General features: G+C 45.2%; 1 protein-coding gene across 5 annotated transcripts; it reads right to left on the bottom strand.

Annotated features, from left to right (window-relative positions):
* Positions 1 to 8,681: 8,681 nt before the first annotated feature.
* On the bottom strand, positions 8,682 to 19,161 carry LOC120672706. 5 transcript variants are annotated; one of them, XR_005674256.1, is made up of 9 exons: positions 18,501 to 19,156; positions 17,945 to 18,076; positions 17,616 to 17,658; positions 17,292 to 17,377; positions 17,163 to 17,207; positions 17,019 to 17,067; positions 16,792 to 16,949; positions 11,068 to 11,351; positions 8,682 to 8,941 (listed from the first exon to the last, which is right to left on the bottom strand). XR_005674256.1 is itself a non-coding variant. In XM_039953245.1 (7 exons), the coding sequence occupies exons 1-7, from the start codon at positions 18,671 to 18,673 to the stop codon at positions 16,866 to 16,868; spliced, it is 612 nt and encodes a 203-aa protein (XP_039809179.1). In that variant the 5' UTR covers positions 18,674 to 18,904; the 3' UTR covers positions 16,379 to 16,865. The 5 variants fall into 5 exon arrangements, 2 of the variants coding, with proteins under 2 accessions (XP_039809179.1, XP_039809178.1); XR_005674255.1 differs by having other exon boundaries at positions 8,682 to 11,351; XR_005674257.1 differs by lacking the exons at positions 8,682 to 8,941; positions 11,068 to 11,351 and adding an exon at positions 13,827 to 14,059.
* Between the last annotated feature and the right edge of the window lie 735 nt (positions 19,162 to 19,896).

The following is a 19,896-nucleotide window of genomic DNA, read 5'->3' as shown; positions in this document are numbered from 1 at the left end:
CGACACCTTCTTCTTGATTTTCGGCTCTTTTAACTTCTTTTGCCCAGATTTGGTATTTGGAATATCAACAGCTGAATTTTCCTTTTCATTGCCATTAATAGCCGAAGTCTTTAACACATTAATCAGCTTTTCAGCAATTATATTCAGATCTGAACTTGTAGCTTTGCGACCATCTTTTTTCACTACATAAATCTGCTTGACAACTTTTTTCTTCTCTTGAACTCTAGAACGATACTTTGGCTTAAATCGGTCATTCTCAACGCACGGCTGCCCTGCATATGATGGTTCGATTGGTGCTGCATACTCTACATGATATGGTCTAAAATATGAAGGAGTATGTGCCCATGGATCATCCCATCCCCATGATGAATGGTGATGAAAACTAGCGGGATGTAGAGCATTTGGAATTGGCATCGATGGCCTCGAAGGAGAATATGGTGCTGCTGAATGAAAGTTTTTCCTTTGCCAATTCCAACTCCCAGAATTATGCTTAGGAGGTAATCTTGATGATTTAACATCATTTGACCGATTATCACGTTTGGCATCATTCTCTTTTAGGTATTTAGCCAGAAGTTCATCAAAACTTAGCTTCAGCTTCTTGCCCTTGTGCTTATTATGGTCTTTAGCTCCATTTATCTTAAGACGCTCTGATTTCAATATTTCTGGGCGTCCCTGATTAGAACCGGTCTGACCGGTTGAGCAAACCGGTCTGACCTGTCTTGTCAGCACAGCATGAGTAATCGGTTCTTGTTCCGATTGTGAAGAACCTGTTTGTCCCCCAATATTTTCTAGATTTTTATTAAGCTCATCGTCCTTCGAAACATCTTCAATTTGGACGATGTCTTCTATATCACTTGAGGGCTTAGAATCTTCCTCCTCACCAATATTTTTCTTGTTACATGGACTGGCCGATGTTGGCCAATTTTGTAACTTTTTATCATCAAGACCAATTGATTTCAATTGGTCATTCTCTTGTTCATGAGCAAATTTCAATCGTTCGGAGTTAATGGCCGATTATATAATTTGGTGAAACATATTGCAATTCTGAATAATGTGATCAAATGAATTATGCAACTTGCAATAATCTCGCTCCTTTGCATCAAGAGATGACAGCAAGACTTTGTGACCAAAAGGTTTAATAAAAATTTTCTCCAACAATATATCAAATAAATCATCACACAAAGTCAAATCAAAGGTATATTTTATTTTCTCTAACCGGCGCTTTTGTGGAGAAGGTTTTAAGGCTGAGCAAACGAATGGTTCAGATTTCGGCTATACCTTTCCTTGTGCTTCTCACATCCGATACTTTAGAGCTTATCACTATATCATCATCGGATTTCACAATGCTTTTCGGTTTTGGTTTCTTGTTTTTAATCCCAGAATGACCACAAGTAAACTATGTAGAGAAAAATTTTGGCAACGATGACGGAGCGAGTCTAAATGCCAACATATTACTATTATCGGCCTTTCTAATTTTCACAATGCACTGGCCGACACTATCTGGAATTATTTTGTTGCTAGCAAATAAATTACCTTCCTCAATCGATCTTCTAGGATTATTCACAATCATATCTCTAGTAGATGTATCGACTGAAATTATATGATCCAATCTGGAATTGGGTAAATTACTTGAAAAACGTACCTTGTCAAATATGCTGGAGAGGCGAGGAACCTTTATGTGGATGATATCATGCCTTTCCTCCCGATGACCACCTGCAGCACTTCCTGTAGGAACCGGTCTGACCGGTCGACTTGACCCGGTCTGACCGGTTGTTCCAGCACGACTGGACAACTCTGAATGTTGGCCCGTCAATATCTTGTCATTGCTCCTGAGATAATGGCCTCTAGTATCTTGATGTATATCACCGACCAAACTCAGTTCAGTCATAAATTATTGCTCACTATTGCACTTGACAAGGCTACTTACATATATGGGTCTTTTAGCTTCCGAAAAGTCTAGCATAGCTGTTTTATTGAGTTTGGCAGGTTTTTGTACAGCTAGACTTTTCTCTTTTAATACAATAGATTCGGGACGATCTTTATTCAATTCGGTTCTCACCATAACCGAATTGCTACCCATATCGGAATTATTCTTTCTTCCACTATCAACCGATGATGTAACCGACTTTGTAGCTGCAAATCTCATTTCCTTGAATATATCCTCAATGGATGGTAATTCCATTACTCGAACAAATCCTTGCTCTGTTTCTTGGAAACAAGATTTATACAATCTTATTTGTGTTTCTGCAAATTTGCTAAGCTTCTCCTCAAATTTCTTATCCTTGTTAAATTTTTTAATCACATCATTCTTAAGCTCAGCATGTTCTGCATCCCACAAAGTATTTGGCTTTTGTAATATAGTAGAAACACTATTCGATACAGTCTTTTGTGCAAAATCACAAGCATGAACTTTCGGTAACGAAGAATGAGTAGTACCGAAACTATGTGACGATGCATGAGATGAAACACATGAAGAATTAACCTGTGGAGATGAATGTGATCTTGCTGAATTCTCATTAATTCAGCTATAAGTATTGGAAACATCTGGAACCGAAGTATGAGTATTAGTATTTGTATATGGTGCTGAATTTATACATGCATCTTCCACTCTAATATATAATGGTTGAGAATAATTGGCCGGATATCTAAAATCAGCATGGTCAATTTTCTCATTCATCGGCATGCTTTGAGTCAAATATTCTAAATTTGTTGCCGATGAATAAGCATATGAAACACCTTGCTGAAAAGTATTAAAATCATTAGCACATGATGTCTCATAAAGATTGGCCGAACTCACTATGTTAGTTTGGCCTTGATAATTGTTCATCGGCATGTGAACTTGTTCTGCTACCGATGTATGAAAATATGTATGTTGTATGTTGCTAGTAGCATCAAAATTCAGATTATGCATATTATTTGGCATGGGCTATTGCAAGCAATTTTCAAAATTATAAGCAGCATAATTAAAACCATCTGAATAATTACTAGCCGATGCAATATATATACCACTATTATGACTAGCAACATCAACATGAGAATTTATGGTACTAGCAAAATAATCAGTAGAAATATATGATGTACTTGCATGTTGTACCTCAGATGTGGTGTAGTAATATTGTTGCGGTGCATATGAATAACCCGCCATGTATACTTCTTAGTAGGTCTTAATGCTTCTGGTCTTGTAATCAATAAATCCAGATATATTTGATAATCCAAGCAATCAATAACTAACACTTTGCCTTTTCTTTTGATCTTTGATATGTAGCAGGAAGCAAAGTAGAGTGCAATCGTCTTGAGCAGCCTGATGTAATACCACAATTACATTTGCAATCGGTCTAAAGAGACCAGATGCAATAATAAGGGCGAACCAAAATAGTAGATCAATTAACACAGGACAGGGTAGAAAAATTCGGTTGCTTCAATAACCAGAATTATCGTCCCCAGCGGAGTCGCCAAAATGTGTTGATGCAAATCTCAGTCAACACACGAGAGCACTCGAACGTGCGAGTCGCAAACGGACCGAAGAGCGGCAAGGCCACACGGACCGGTTAGACCGGTTTCTAGGGTTTCGCTGGAATCGTTCGTCTCGAGGGATAAGTATCACACTTACGTGGTGAAGAGCAGCAAGGTTTACGAGCAAACCAGCAAAGGATAACCAACGCGCTTACGTGACGAAGAACGATTAGTTTATGAGCAAACTAGCAAAGGCCGTCGAAGCTCTCGCCTGGGAGGGACCCCATCAGGGCGTGAACATCGCCGGACGTGCCCTAGGTCGACCAGCAAGCTTAGGATGCCACCAATGGCCGTGGAGATCATGATGGACAACAAGAGAGATTGGAAAAGACTAGGGTTTAGAGGTAAAAAGTAGATGCATAATATTTTGTTCGATTGGGTGTGTCTCAATCGGCCATAACCCTTTATATTTATAGGGTGGGAATGTCTGTACCCGTGGGAGGTCAAAAATATGTTACAAACCGACCTAGAATCAAATTACAACTCTAATTCGGACTAATCTGCTAAAAATCGGTCAGATCGGTCACCAAATCCGGTCAGACCGGACTCCTCGTGCTGCACAGCAACCAAAACCGGTCAGACCGGTCCCCAAATCCGGTCAGATCGGTTTTGCCCAGATAGGCGAACTTCCTGGCGCCATAACTCCTACACCCGGACTCCGAATTAGGCGATCCATATGTCCGTTTCGATCGTCTCGACGAGGGCTTCGTCTTGGTGCATTAAAACCCATGATTTGACCTCATCTTGATGCCTTTTTGTTCCCATCTTTGTCTCATTCATGAAATTATATCCAGAATATCCCAAAACGATCTCCATATCCTGCACAATGGTCATATATGCCAAACTTGCAAAATAATAAGAGTTAATATTGAATTGGTTATTTTGGCATTTATCTTGCCTACTTCAGGTCATACCAATTTTGAGTGTCAACAATCACAGCAGGCCACAACACCTCCTCCCCCTGCTTTGAAAAATAAACTACACAAAAGCTGTTTTTTCTAAAAGCAACTTGACCACAACACCCTCGTTTGGTCGGTTATTGGGCTTTGGCTCAAATCCACAACCCAAAAAGCCCAAACAAACATACCCATAGATAAGCATGGCTAGAGGAGGGGTTAGCTTTTGAAACTCTAATTCATTCGCTACTTTAATATTTATGATTTTCGAATTAGAGTTTGTGCTAATTTTTTTGAGAATGGAGGCCCTAATGTTGTCCTTCGGGATCGAAGATTTGAGTCCTTCATTTTAGTTCCCTGCGTTTTTTCTTTTTCTGTGGTTTTTTGGTGTATTTTTTTTGCGATTTTCGATTCACGAGTTGTACGCGATCTTTTTGTAAAATTCTTTTTGGATCCGTTTGGTTTAGTAGTTTTGGATCTATGGCTCAAATTTTATTTCGTTTCGCTGTGATTTGAGTAAGTATTTTGTGTTTGAATTTTCGGTCTTGTTCTTGGCTTTTCCTTTCGTGCGAAAGGTCGGGCGGTTGAGTTGGCAAGCCCGGCCCGGTAGCGTCGCGCTTCCAGCAGGTCCTGAGTTCGAATCTCATCAGAAGTGAATTTCAGGATGCTTGGAGAAAAAAAACTCACTCGCTGTGCTTACCGCAAGGCTTGGCCCTCTCGGACATGGGCCAGGATTCGGGGGTTTCCCTACCCAGTTAGCCGGTTAGACTTTCTTTTAATGAAAAAACAGTGGGTCCATTTCACACCCCCATTTAGAGTTTTTTTTTGGCTTTTCCTTTCGTGTGTGTTCAGGCGAGCAAGCAGCGCCCGCGTGGCGTACGTCGGCGCACGGAACGAGGGGACGCCATGTGCTCGCACTCGCAGACGTGTCGCATCCCTGACACCGGGACTTCGCCAGCCGGAGCTGATGGCGGGCGGCGCATGGAGCGCAGCGCGCGACGGCGCTTGACGCGGAGGCACTCGCGTTCCTGGCTCGGAGGCGTAGCCAGTCGGAGCTCGGCGAGCAGGCTGGCACAGCGGCCCGTGGCAGGCCCATCAGGAGGGGCCAGGTAAGCGGCCTATGTGGGGGGGGGGGGGGGGGGGGGGGGCGTGGCTCGCGGCCCAAAGCCAGCAGGCCACCAGGGCAGCAGGCGCTGCAAGCAGGCGAGGGCATGCGAGCCAGCAGCCCACGCGTGTCTGAATTTTCCGATTTCAGGTTCCATATAAAGTCCGGAACGGAACGGAACCGACTCCTCCGGTCCTCCCTATTTCATGCCCATATATATCTACCTCGTCTCTCGCCGCCTCGATCGCACGCAACGCAACCACCGACGTCCAGATCGCGCGCGCGACATGGCGCTCGCTCCCCGTCTCGCAAGCAACCGCCGACCACACGGCGGCATGGCTCTGCCGGCGTTGCTGGAGGAGCTCGTGGAAGAGATCCTCCTCCGCATCCCGCCGGACGAGCCGGCGCACCTCATCCGCGCCGCCCTCGTCTGCAAGGACTGGTGCCGCGTCGTCTCCGACGGCGGGTTTCGCCGCCGCTACCGCCGGTTCCACCGAACGCCTCCCCTGCTGGGCTACTTCGACAAGGATTACCAGGCAGGCCCCAAATTCGTCCCAACCACTAGTTTCTCACCGCCGCCGCTGCCTGCCGACAAATACTCCGATCGGGTCCTTGACTGCCGCCACGGCCGTGTGCTGATTGACATTAGCGGCGACCTACCAGGCTTGGTCGTCTGGGACCTCATCGCCGGCACCGGGCAGCGCCTGAGCGTTCCCACTTATCATCCGCACCTGGACCTGTGCGATTTCACTGGGGCTGTGCTGTGCGCCCGCCATGGCTGCGACCACCTCGACTGCCGCGACGGTCCGTTCCTCGTGGTCTTTGTGGGGGCGCACCACGACAAAGACGACGACACGGACAATGAAACGCACACATCGGGCGTGTACTCGTCAGAGACGGGAGCATGGAGCGCCCAAACCCCCAGTATCTATGACGATATTTTGTTGTGCGGACACTGCCTTCTCATAGGAGACGCGCTCTACGTCCCCCTTGCGTCCGGGTCCCTTGATGAAAAGATCCTCAAGTATGACTTGGGGGAGCATGGGCTGTCTGTGGTCGACACACCGCCAATAATGTTTGGCGCGGCTGTTCCCATGGATATCGATGGAGGGTTAGGGTTCGTCGAATACAATCACAGCTACATTTATACGTGGTCACGGCAAGCGGATGTTGTGAATGGGGTTGGAGGATGGGTGCCACACAATGTTGCGGAGCTCGAGATGCATCAATGGAACACCCCATGCCTTCCCCAACGTGACATGATTAGCTTCGCAGAGGGAACAAATACTATTTTGTTCAGTTTAAATAATTATATAGACCAGGGAGTCTTCACACTTGACCTCAAGTCAAGGCAGGTGAGGAAGGTCGGCGAAACATGTGGCAAATGCACTGCCATCTTACCTTGTATGAGCTTCTACACTCCAGGTACCACTTGTGCTAACTTCTGTACGTAATTAACTTCTGCACCTTGCACATGCATATCTTCATCGTTGTGATCTACAGTATATAATTAATTTTATTCAAACATATATAGGACAAGAACAATGCAAGTAACAATTCATTTAGTAGCTAGTAGCATAAATGTATGAGCGATGGCACCCATGTGCTCGATCTTGAGCCAACACCCAATGGGATTGGGCAACACTAGAAGCTTGCAGTTTCATATATATGCACCAAGTTACTCACACAAATCTTTAATCCTAGAGGCCTACACTGTACTGCACCACTTCTATATGTTATGAGTAGCTAGTCATGATCCATGAATATTCAATCAGATGAGCAAGCAAAATGTGATAATCATGCATGATTTTTTAAGTAAGAGGATTAATATATGTAATCGAAAGCTTGTGATATCATATATGTAACCAAGATAACTATATTATCGAAAGCTTGGAAATATGATAGATATCTATAGGAACTTAACGTGTGTGTGTGTGTGTGTGTAGAGAGAGAGAGAGAGAGAGAGAGAGAGAGAGAGAGAGAGAGAGAGAGAGAGAGAGAGAGAGATTATTCTTTTACTCACTTGGTGTGCACAAACACCAAGCTAGTTCTTATAATCGTCCAGAAGTACCTATCTCAAACATATGCAAACATCAATTGAGTTATGCCAATTTTCTGCATTTTGTCTTTGCAGATCTTGCTAAGGGCAAACTGTCACCGCAATGAATAAGATGCAACAATCTATCCCTTGTTAGTGTGCTATTGTTGACTTCTTAATGATTAGAGTGTTTTGCCTCAGATATGTTAAAAGAGTAGGTCATCATGTGGTCAATATGTCTTGTTTTGAGTTTTCCTGTTTAAATAAGAAAAGAGTTGGCCATGTGTGATCATACTCATCTTAGTGTTTAACCATGCAGTTTTTAAGTATCAATCTGGCAGGTATCAAGATCAATTAGTATGTTTCTTCTTTCAATCTTTTCATGATCATGTCTGAGAACTATGTGTCCGTTTTACATATTTGTGTGAAGGCTCATTTCATGTTCGTGAAGACTGGCCCACATGGAATTGATAGGCTGAATCTTCTATTATCTTCAACGACAAATCTTTAGTCCAATTCCTATTTGCAACAATGAATCTTCTCTTGTAGGAATTGATAATCATTCAAAATCAGAACCCGACCTATTTGCACAAAAATTCAATCTTTCAACATTATCCCATTTTCACTCTCTCAATATATATATATGACTCCGCTAATGGGTACCCTAGGTACTGAATAATATTCAGTACCCGAGCCCACCGCTGGTGCGCGCCCGAATGTTCTCAGGTGCGTCCGATTTTTTTTTCACACGCCTCTCCGGTCTAGTTTATTTGACCCGGTCTCCAGTGAGCCAACCTCCCAGTTTTCTGGTTTTTTTCCTACGCGCCCACAACATGCTCTGGTTTTCTTGCTTTGGGCTGTACGTGAGGATTTTTTTTTAGGGCAGGCTGTACGTGAGGCTGACCAGTGACCACGAATCACATCTCGCGATGCTACCCGGACATATCCATGTATACGATAATACCACTTTTATAAGTTTTATTCATGAACTGTTTCCGCAAACGGCTTGATGAAAATTTTGTGCACAACACAATATCTTTGTTGAATGTTTCATCCCAGCAGAATTGTGTGGTTTTCGCTAGTTCATTGTCCATGCTTAAACTGATTAACATGACTGTACGCAATCATATAAAGTGAGTACCATTTTGCCTTTTCATTAACCCTATTTTTATATTTTTTCTGTTTCATTTTGCACAGCAGCCGGCCTTCTCTTCTCTTACAGCAGGGGTCACTCAGATACATTCTCCCAAGTAGTTACTAACCCAAAAAAAAAAATCTATATATGGCAGCAACATATCTAGCCAAACAATCATCTCGTGTTTCCATTCCATGCAACAGCAACATGTGGCGACGTGGCATGTTCTGTGCTGAAGGCAGAACGGGCATGATCTGCATCATATGGCATTGACATCAACTAATTAATTTATGAATCAATTAAAGATAAGGTAGAAGAATACAGTAAGAACATTTGAGATAAGCTAGCACTCTAAAATCAGCTGCAGACCCCCAAAAAATAGCATACGCTAAATGTATTGGAGTTCCATCAGTTTCAGTAGAGTTTGTAAGATGAACAATATTTGAAGAAGCAAATTTGTCGAGAGAGAGGCATGGAATCAAGGTACACAAAAATACTAGATGCATTCAGTTAATCAGTTACTACTGAAACTCATATTTGGACTGGAGAAGCACTGACAACAGGTATCGCTCACCAAAGCTTGGGAAGATGACCTGAATAGAAAATGATGTCAAGATCTCATATTTGGACTAGGAAGCTCACATTAGGATGCAAATGTGAATTATGGCAATGAGATAATATCTAAACTGCTACATGTAAAATCTTCCCTTTCACTTACTGGAACATTTCAATTTCATATTTCATTGTTTTTTTTAACAGAATTTCATATTTCATTGTTTGCCACACAAGAATTGAGATGGCATAATCAGTTAGTGCTAGCAATTCACAGGGAGGTAACACTTATAACAAAAAGTTTCCAGCATTTTCAGGCCTCTTAGCCGGTCTAACGGTTGCAGCCGCAGCAGCACCAGAAGAGATCCAACCTACAAAAAGATGATATCATCAACGGCCAAGGCATGCCATATGGGTGATCCATAAGTTTGTAACCCTTGGCAGCAGCCATAAAGGCCAGTCCAATTCCTGTGTTGCCGCTAGTTGGTTCAATCAGCACACTCTGGCCGCAATTGACATGGGAAGCAAAATATTAATAGATCCAATATTAACATTCAGAAATTCAAAAGAATCTAGATTTAAAAGCAGTTTACTGAAAGTTGTGAAAACCCCATAATTGAATTCCCTTGCCTCTATGGGGATTCAGTTAAACTAATTCCAAAAAAAGAAAGCAACAAATTTTAATCTTATAAATGGTCAGGTGATGCTAGCACCAATCAAGCTAAACAATGGCTTCTGTTTAGTCCTAGATTAATTCAAAATGCATTTTTATTAGATGGCATTAACAATAACATATTCGGCACAAGCAATAATCATTAGGTCATTTCAGCTGCAGAATAATGCTTATGGGATTCTCCATCGAGTACTAGGACAGCTATGCTATTGTAGGATGGAGGGAGAGCTATCCAATCATTCTTAAGTTATAAACTTATAATCATGCAATCGGATGAAAAAAAGACAAAGATCGCCTCCCACTCCTCTAAAAGATATGTAAAGCTTGTTTCTTGTACTTAAATAGATACTGATCAAAGCACTGAAACGTTTGAAGACTAGTCACGCCAATTTATTTATTTTGACTTCACCATATGGATAGATCATTCCTTCCCCAGACCCCACTCACGTGGGAGCTACCAGCACTGGGTCTGTCCCACCATATGGATAGATATAGATCAGAAGCAAATACTTTTAGCTGAAGCATCTGCATTGACTAAGGCAGTACTAGGCACAAAAGAATGCAGAATAAATTAATTCTGTAGTCAATTCCACAAAAATAACAACCACCAGATATGGAACATGCAGATCAGCACATTAGATAATTTTCTTATGCAGACTAGATCCGTTAAAAACGAAAAATGGCAGCAAGCACATGCTTCTGGGTTTGATGGTATATAGGACTTAGTATTCCTATTGAACATATATGTCTGAACTATGTGACTTTAGACTGCTGAAGGCATGATAATCTAGCTAGCAATTATAATTCCATCTGACAAACCTTCTGTAAAGAGCAATCCAATCTTAACAATAGTACCACTGCACGAGACATCTAAATTAAACAAAGCAACATAGATTACTAGGCGCCACCTCACCTGCAAGATGTCCTGAGCAAATCATTCAACATGTAAAAATCAGAAACCATAATTCTGTAATAACAGGGATTACATTCCTAACGTTCAATATGTACAATTTGAGAAGAAGAAATAGTGACAGCATTTCAGAAAACTTAAAAAAAAAATCTGTTGTGGCAAAGCATGAAACCAATACTCTGAACAAATAGCAATCAATAAAAAGTTAATCCCAAGAAACAATGGATCTATAGGTAAACCGATACCTCTGCAAGATTCTTCCCTGTGACCATGCCAATGCAAGCAGCAAGGTACTGGCATATAATTACAGTGAAGTTGAAAATGAGAGCCAGCAGCACAAGGTCAAATCCAAACCGAGAACCAGCTTCAACTGCTGCCACCCACTTCCCGAGATCAATGTACCCCATTGATATCAGGAGTGCTGGTCCAAGGGCATGGAAAAGATTAGGCACACCGCCTCTGGCATCCATTGATCCCCCACCCTGCTGAACATCCGTGACATCCATGGCACGGCAAAAAGAATGCCTTCCTGCACAGCAGCAGATCAGTGGGAAACCGTACCAGTAAACTGACAAGCAAACTGACGCAAACTCTGGTCAGGGGCGGACCCAGCACAGGACATGGTACACCCGGTAATTCTTGCAAACGAAATCGAAGTTAGGAGGAAATATATTGCAACTGGATTCAGATCCGAATACAAAGAGTTTTGCTAGGGTTTGGGGTGCTCCGTCTCGCACAGCAGAAGGAAAGAGAAGGGGACGGGCATACCTGGAGGATGCGCTCGTCGCCGGCAAAGGGCTGGGCGAAGACAGGACAAATGGCGCCGCCGCTCGTCCAGTCGTCGCTGCTGGAGGCCGGAGCCGCGCTCGCCTCGGGGGCAGCAGCCTCGCACGCACGGGCTACCATCGGGACGGCAGGAGGGTGGTGCGGGGGGGGGGGGGGGGGGGGGGGGGCAAGGGCACTCGGCGCTGGGGCTCGCCGGGTCGGCACGGGACGAGAAATCGACCCGTCGCTCAAAACGGCGGCCGGCGCAGGGACTCACCGAGGCGGGCGGCGCAGAGCCTCGCAGGGGCAGCTGGAGGAGAAGAACAGGAGATCGAACGCACCAGAGAGTAGACGCTACAGCTCGGCGGGCAGGGAATCGCTCGGGCCGGCGGGAGCAGGAGCTACAGCTCGCCGGGCGGCACGGACGCCGGCGGCGCAGGGAACCGCGCGGGCCGGCGACGGAGGGCGGGGCGAGCGCAGGGGGACACGGGGGCCGACAGCCGGCGCAGGGAATCGTGGAGCCGCGCCGCATCTGCAAGCTGGGGAGGGGGGGGTCAAACAACCGCTCGGCCGTGGGGGAGAAAAAACCGGGCGCGGGGGAGCAGAACGGTGCGAGCGGTCGGCTCGGGTCCGGGGTCGAGCGCGGCGCAGGGTTCGGTCAAACCGGTCCGGACCGGTTCGGTTCCGGCTGATTTGAAACCGACCCAAATTTGAATTTGAATTTAAGAAAATGAAAAATTCTCAAAAAAATTCTAAAAATACTTCAAGTTGCGATGAATCTAATGGTGTCAAATTTTTTCAAATATTCATTCATTTAGTATACTTTGCGAGCATTTGAATTTAAATAAAAAAACGTGTATACAAAAGTGTACAAATACAATATAAAACATGTAAAAGTAGTAAAAAAAGGGTTGAAGGATTCATTTAGACTAAAACATGTTATACAAACATTTATTTAGTATACTTTGCGGGCATTTAAATTTAAATAAAAAAAGAAAAAAATTGAATTTGGCCGGTTACCACTCAAACCGATCGGTTACCACTCAACCGATCTAACTGGTTGGCTAACCGATGGGAACCGGTTGAACTGTTGCTTTTGGTTTGAAATTTGAATTTGGCCGATTTTTTCCAGTAACCGGTCAAACCGGTTCGGTATACTGTAACCGGTGGGCGACGGTTTGATCCCACCGTTCGGTAAAAAAACCCTGGCGCGGTGTGGGTTCGGGTCAATACCCAAGCTACTATCTAGTACTACTATATATATGCCCTTCAAAAATGGCGCAAATCCTTGAATCAGTCACTTTCTTAGGTCCTGTTTGGATACTCTAACTTGGTTAGAAGTTAGAGTTAATTTCTAACTCTAAACTAACTCTAACCAAAGTAATGTTTGGATGCAAAGGTTAGAGTTAGATTAAAAACACTTTTACAATCATTTAGCTCTTTTAAAGCCTCTTTAAAATGTGGGGCCCACCACTCTAACCCAAATAAGGACTCCTTAGAGCATTTTCAAGAGCTCTTGTACCTTGGATGAGTTGGCTAAAAAAGAAAAAGAAGACAAAAAAACTCACATCCAACAAAAACTCTATCTACCTTGTCTTCTATTCTCGTTTTCTATCCAGAGGTTGCCGCTGGCCATCTTTGCCTAGCGCTGAGCGCTAACCATCTCTTTTTGGATTTTGGAGAAGCTATTGGATTTAAAATCTCGGCCGCGAGTAAATTACGGGCCACCGCTGGCCCATCATTCCTCTCCCATTCCCTCCGCCCCTCCCCCGTCGCGCGCTCTCTCTCCCTCTCCCATCTCTCCGCCCCTCTCTCTCCGGCCATCCCCGCACCGGCCTCTCCAGCGGCGCGCGCGGAGGCCGACCGCGTTCTCCTCTCGACCGCAGCGCTCGGCTGGCCGGCGGTGAAGCCCCCCGCGTGGCCACGGCGGTGGGCGCGGAGGCCGGGAGCGCCCCCATCACCGGGCGGGCGTGGAGCAGGGGCCCCGCCCCCGGCGGCAGGCCTCGCGGGTGGATCCGGGAGCGCGGTCGAGGCTCGGCTCGGGGAGGCCGGATCCAAGGGCGAGGGCGCCGGGCAGCACGCAGGACGGCCCCTCCCTCCCTCCCCCGGCGCTGGTGGCGGCGAGGCGCGGGTGGCCGAGTGGGCGCGGGCGGCCGGCGCGAGCGGCCTGCGCGCGGCAGCGGCCCGCCCCCGCTCCCTCCGGCGGCGGCCGGGCCGCGGCGGGGCGGAGCAGAGCAGAGCAGCAGCCACGACGGGGCGCGGAGCAGCGGCCGCGGCGGGGATTCCGTCGTGATTCCGTCGCCATCGCGACCACCTGGCGTTTGCATCTACTCTGTTTCTCAAGGTAAGGTGGCCCGCCCCATCCGCTTGCTTCTACCCCTCCGCGGTCGCACCTGGCCTGCTCCATCCGCCCACTACGGTCATCACCGTCGCCCTTCGGTCGTACGTCGCGCCGCCGTCGCCTTCTCACGCCTGCCCACGGAACACTGTGTCATGTTACAATGTCTCCGTCGCCATCTCATTGTTGTCTTGCTGATAAGGTGAGTCGATCGAGGTTCCTGCTAACATGAAATTGTTCTGCTGGTTGGGTGCGGAAGGCGTCGGCATGGCCCCTGGGTCTGGCCATTAGGTCCTGCGCGCTTCTCCAGAACAGGATGCTGGTTGATCCTACATTCCTCTTCAAAATCGGGACGGAGGTCGGTTCGGCTGTTTGTTTTCACCAGTACTGTGCATTGATATTGATGATTGTTTCTCGGTATGGATTTGATCATGTGTTCCGTGGGATATGTTGCAGATAGTTATCGACACGTGTTGCGCGACATTTGCAGAGGTTCAGAAGAGAGGGGAGGAGTTTTGATCAGAGTTTGAGTTGTACGCAGCGGATATGTTGGTAGGAGTAGTTGTTAATGTAGCTTTAGTTGGCATGTTGGCACCATATGCTTGATTCGATGGTGGATCTGCCTCAGAAGGTCTCCTTGGGCGTGTTAGGCATGCTTATGATGCCCTCCCAAGCAGGTGAGTCCTGAACAATAACTAATTTATGCACATGGTTATTTACTTGGCATACCTTGGATTTTCATTCCCAAAAACATTCTAAAACCTTGGAAATCTGCGTTTAAGATTTTTTTTGGGGGTGAAAGTTTGCTTATAAATAATTGATTTCGAAATTATCATAAATCATGTCAGTTGAAGTTTAGTTTCCATCTTGTAGCTTATTTCTGCTGTTCAAGCGTGGACCGTGGAGTACATTTTGTTATTTTAGGCAGGAACACAAGAGCCTTCAGAATATCGAGCCTCTTATGGCCAAGTGCCTATATTATTTTTTCTACAACCTCCAAATTAATGCATGACTTGTAGTAATGTAGTTTCACCACTATCATATGATGACAATGCCGTTCATTTTTTTTCTCATTAGTGCACTCCACCATTCATTTAAGTAATGCTCACAGGAGTTAATTCTTGCAGTGTTTTTGAAGCTGAAAGGCCAGGATGCAAATTTTCTATACAACAATGGATTGGGACATACTTTTTTAAGGTAACTCTTTGTTTGGTGCAATACTTGGTTTACTTGCTAACTTTCACCAGAAATGTTAGCAACTATCTGTTTCTTCTAATACTTGAGGTATTTGCTGTGAGAACAGGGAGCTTTATATGGCTGTGTTGGATTCTTTTGTGGTATTGTGGGACAAGGGATTGCTAATTTGATAATGACTGCCAAAAGGTAATTTTATTCTCCTTGTACTATATTTGCTATCATGAAAATTCTTATCATGTTTATATTTTTGCTGTCTCATCTTGTTGTTCTATTTAACAAACATATGTGGTCCAGTTTTTTTTACTCTTTCAATTTTTTTTTCTGGAAAAGGAGCATACTTGAGTTGCATCCTGCCTTGTGGCATTTGCTTGCATGACCTATAGTAAAGTCTATGCATTATAATGCTCATTCCTGGTTGCCTAATCAGTGTTTATCTATTACCCGCTTGTTTTTCAGTTACTCAATTATCAGGTGATAGCTATATAGTCTGTTTGTACAGACATGTTGGGTGGTTCATTGGCTTGTTTCAGCATTGTTTGCTTGAGCTTTGTGGACACTTCTAGACCATTGGCTTTTGGGATCTCCAAAGCCAACAGCCTCCAAAAGCCAGAAGCTAGAAGCACCCTGCCACGAGCTTTCCAGCTTTTGGCTTTTGGGGGCATTCAGATTTTGGACATCCGAAAACTAGAAGTAGATCCTATAGCAATACTGCAGTACCCAATGTTGAAGAAACTCAGCATCGGCTGGCTCACGTTCAAGGCATTCGACCTTGGCTGCGTGTCCTGAGCCCCTCCGCAGCGGATCCACTGCATCTGCTCCAGCCACCGATTACATTGTGGGAGGAATTATTGAACGGCGTATGCAGGGTGTTCCCCTGAATTATTTGAATTTCGGTTCCTATTGAGGATTTTTTGGTGTTACATGGTGCTTTGTGGCTAGACGGTACTGCCAATTGTTGAGTGGTAGAATCAAGTTTTTAGTAGGCTCCGCTTGACCGATCCCCTAGCTGCAGGTGATTTTTCATGATCTCTGAATTTCTGATGGCTTGGTTTTGCTTTCATGGTTTTAAGGGCGCCGATTACTTGATGCAGCTGCTTTATCTCAACTAGTAAGGTGCCCGTGCTAACGCCACGGGTAAATTTTAAACGCACACTAAACAACACATGATCCATAGTCCAAACTGAGAAATATTTGCTTCACACAAAGAACACATGATCTTAAGAAATGCTAGACAAAAAGCATAAAACATCTAGACAAAGAGCAATCAAATCTCTTTATTTGGGTCGAAGAGCAGTTTCTAGTCAGGGATTTCAACACATTCTTAAGGTTTCTAGTTCATTAGTTCAAAGGTCACTTGTTTGGCTGAGATGAACCCTGAATGTTCTGACAGTTGAAAGGCCAACCCAGTTTATACAATCAATTCTTGCATAGGCAACCTCACTGACCACGAACAAAATATGTCTACAGATTCTAGGTTGAAAGAAATAAGGCATATTAGTGGAAAAATAATCTCCCATCTCTCGTAAACATTCTATAAAACATCTAGAGTGCATGTTAGAATCCATCCATATCTTGGCATAGATTATTGTAATATGGAACAGGTAATGGCGTAATCTGATGTTTATCACGAAGAAAACATGGTGACTTCACAAGGATAATTGTGTATTACCTGGAATCCACCGTAAAGCTGGATTGCAGATAAGTAAGGGACGTAGTAATGAACAACGTCAACACGGCAACCATTCAGAACAAGAGGTACAGCAGTGCCGTATGCGCTGCACTCCCTGAATGCTTGGAGGAGTATCTGCCATTACCTTGGAGGAGCAGCTGGGCACAACCAAACATATAAACTAATTATATAGATATCTCTCAGAAAAAAATGAGCCAAGGACTTACAAAAGCTTTAATGCAGGCCTGAGAGCAGTCATTTAATATATGCAACATCCTGCAAATAAGCAATTTGAGTATTAAATCGCAAGTTTGCTGCACGTTTTAACTTGTTGCATCAAAATTTGAAGAGGAAAAGATAGGAGAGCTCACTTGAATTCTGAGCAACCTTGAACATTCACATCTAGCAGCAGCTTGCTGATGAAGGAAAATTCAAATAGAAGTTCAGATAGCCATGAGAATGCAAGAGCTTGTAAAGAGATACTGTATTGTGTAGATTACCATTGCTCATCAATGTTGTCACTCATGCAAGGAACCTTATTTTGGTGCAGTAGTGCTTCCTTGAGGCCTGCATTGAACAGTACTGACTCAAAAACAGGCAGATGTTATTGTGACGCGAGAACCAAATTGGAGATGTAGCTCAAACAAGATGCATTTTGGACTTCACAATACGGAAGCAATAGGTAACAATAGCAATTAGCATGTGGCACTGTATCCTCTGCTGCTCTTTTTTTTTAGGGAAATCTGCTACTCTATTTGGATAATGCACTCTCTTTCTTAACAAAGAAAAGGCAAAAAACAAATTCAGATGGGAACAGGGGTTACCAAGATGGCCATGCGCACTCGAAAATCCACTACTGACATGTACCTGAAATAAATTCAAGCAGGTATAGGTATAGGGAGATCAACTTTCTAGACAACACAAATTAGCAAAGAGCTATCTGAAGCACTTGAGAAATCCAACATTAATCATGTAGAACATCAATGATGGAGCAAGCACAACTCTTGTAGAGCAAAGTATGCAGAAATAAATGTATAGCTTCAATAAAATAAACAGATAATGTAGCAAGCATTGCAGCACGCTTGTAATTTCAGAACAACTAATATGCCATGGAAGGAAGAGAGGCGAGGGAAGGGGGGTTGGTCCGCCGTACCTGTACTTGTGCATGCCCTGGTGCGTCTGGAGCTCGGCCTGGAGCTTGGTCTTGCATGTGTCGAGCGGGTAGAGCACGATGGTGCTCACGAGCGCGCCGATTGCCCCCGACGTGGCCTCCGTGAGGCTCTCCCTGTCCACGGGGAAGAACATGAGAGCTAGCAAAGCTTCGAATCAAAATTACTTTCCCAAATCACAACGAATTGAAGCAAAACTTGGGCCATAGATTCACTGCCCGAAGGACAAACGGATCCACGAAGAATCTCACGAAAAGCTCAAGCATCCATCACGAAATTTTGCAGTCAACAGAAACCCTACGAAGAAGTCGGTTTTGGGGAAAACTCCAAATCCAAGCCGAATCCGTGAGAGATTTGAGAGATGATCAAGCCAAAGCTGCCCACAAATGTCCTAGCAACAATTTCGTCAAACAAATCTCGCGGGATTTGGCCTCCAACGTGAAGAACGAAAAATCCCCAAAAATACTTCCGAAAATCCCGAAAAAGATGGTTGGCGTGACGGCGGCGGAGGCCGAGGCCGCAGCCGGCGTGCGTTCGTACCGTCCATCGATGCAGGGGCCTTGAGCTCCGCCCTCGCCGTTCGTACCGTCGGCGGCTTCCCCGGCACCGAGCAGCGGGAGGTCGAGCGGAGCATGGGTGTGCGTGGGAAAGCTCCGCCCGCGCCAGGGCGGCGGCGCCTGGGCCGGACCTCGCCCGAGCCTGCTGCTGCTCATCCCGCCGGCGCGCGGAGCTCTAGGGTTTGGCGCGTCGGGGCCTGCTGCTGCTCATCCCGCCTGCGCGCGGAGCTCCGGCGGCCGGAGGGAGGCGCGGCGGCGGCCGGATCCGCGGCACGCTGCGAGTCGGCGGAGGTCAGCTCCGCGGCTCGGCGCGTGTGGCGGACGCGGCAGGGTGGAGGGCGGCGTGCCCCGGACGCTGCAGGGTGAGGGTTGGGGTCTTGGGGAGTTTTGATTGTTTTTCGTTTTGATTTTCATTAAACGGCGCCGGTGGGATTCAAACCCCGCCGGCGGGGATGACATTGCGTCGGGGGAGGCTTCAACGCGCGCAGGCTTCAACGCGGATCCTTAAAACATCCGCCGTCGGATGGCGTTGAAGCCTGGTAAGAAGCGACGTGAGCCATAGATCTTGATAGAGTAAAAATCATGGGTACGTTTTTTCGGGTGCACCAAGTTGCGGCTCCTCGGCGTGGGAGGATTCGCGGTGTGGCTGTAGCAAAGAAAACTTCGTCCTTATAGGATGGAAACATGTAAAAGGTGGTTTCTAACAACTTCTGTTTTCTCTTTTGATGGAATCTTCATCGGTGGTTCGAGCAGCACAGGCGATCATCACTTCTGAGCAGCACAAGAAGGAAGAGCTACAGGAGTACTGGTTGGTGCTGCTTGGTGAAAACAAGAACTAAAGATAATTGAACTCCCATGTAACCTTTCCCTCCTCTAATGTGGGTGTGGGTTGAAATTAAGTTCGTGACTTTAATTCAGAATAAAGTACGATTGAATGGATTTTTTCCCAGAACATACTCTTAGTTGTCTAAATTTTGGCATTTGATTGGATACGGATAAAGGAATGTATTCTGAACTTTTATGCTGTCACATAGAGCTAAAGGGCAGCTAGATAATTAAGGTCCGTCAAGGACAGGCTATCACCTATTCCATAGTGAGAATATACACTTAATTCTATGTATTTTGGCGTTGTTGATTATTTTGCTTACATGTTGATATCAATCGACTTATAAAATGATATATGTATTGTTGTGAATATTTTTGTTGCCCGTAGTAATGCACGGGCATGAAGCTAGTATATCTAAAAAGTGACGGGCATCATTCTTTTATTTAAGGTCCGTCAAGGACAGGCTATCACCTATTCCATAGTGAGAATATACACTTAATTCTATGTATTTTGGCGTTGTTGATTATTTTGCTTACATGTTGATATCAATCGA

Source organism: Panicum virgatum, chromosome 5N (assembly GCF_016808335.1).
Source record: "Panicum virgatum strain AP13 chromosome 5N, P.virgatum_v5, whole genome shotgun sequence".
In the NCBI taxonomy this organism is placed as follows: domain Eukaryota; kingdom Viridiplantae; phylum Streptophyta; class Magnoliopsida; order Poales; family Poaceae; genus Panicum; species Panicum virgatum.
The sequence above is the reverse complement of the archived record's forward strand: the minus strand, read 5'-3'. Positions and strand labels throughout refer to the sequence as shown.

Coding starts and splice junctions, on each gene's coding strand:
- LOC120672706 (XM_039953244.1), bottom strand. CDS start 18,673: ATGAGCAGCAGCAGGCTCGGGCGAGGTCCGGCCCAGGCGCCGCCGCCC. Junction 17,378..17,615: donor GAGTGCGCATGGCCATCTTG/GTAACCCCTGTT, acceptor CCTGTTTTTGAG/TCAGTACTGTTCAATGCAGG. Junction 17,068..17,162: donor CAAGGTTGCTCAGAATTCAA/GTGAGCTCTCCT, acceptor GCTTATTTGCAG/GATGTTGCATATATTAAATG.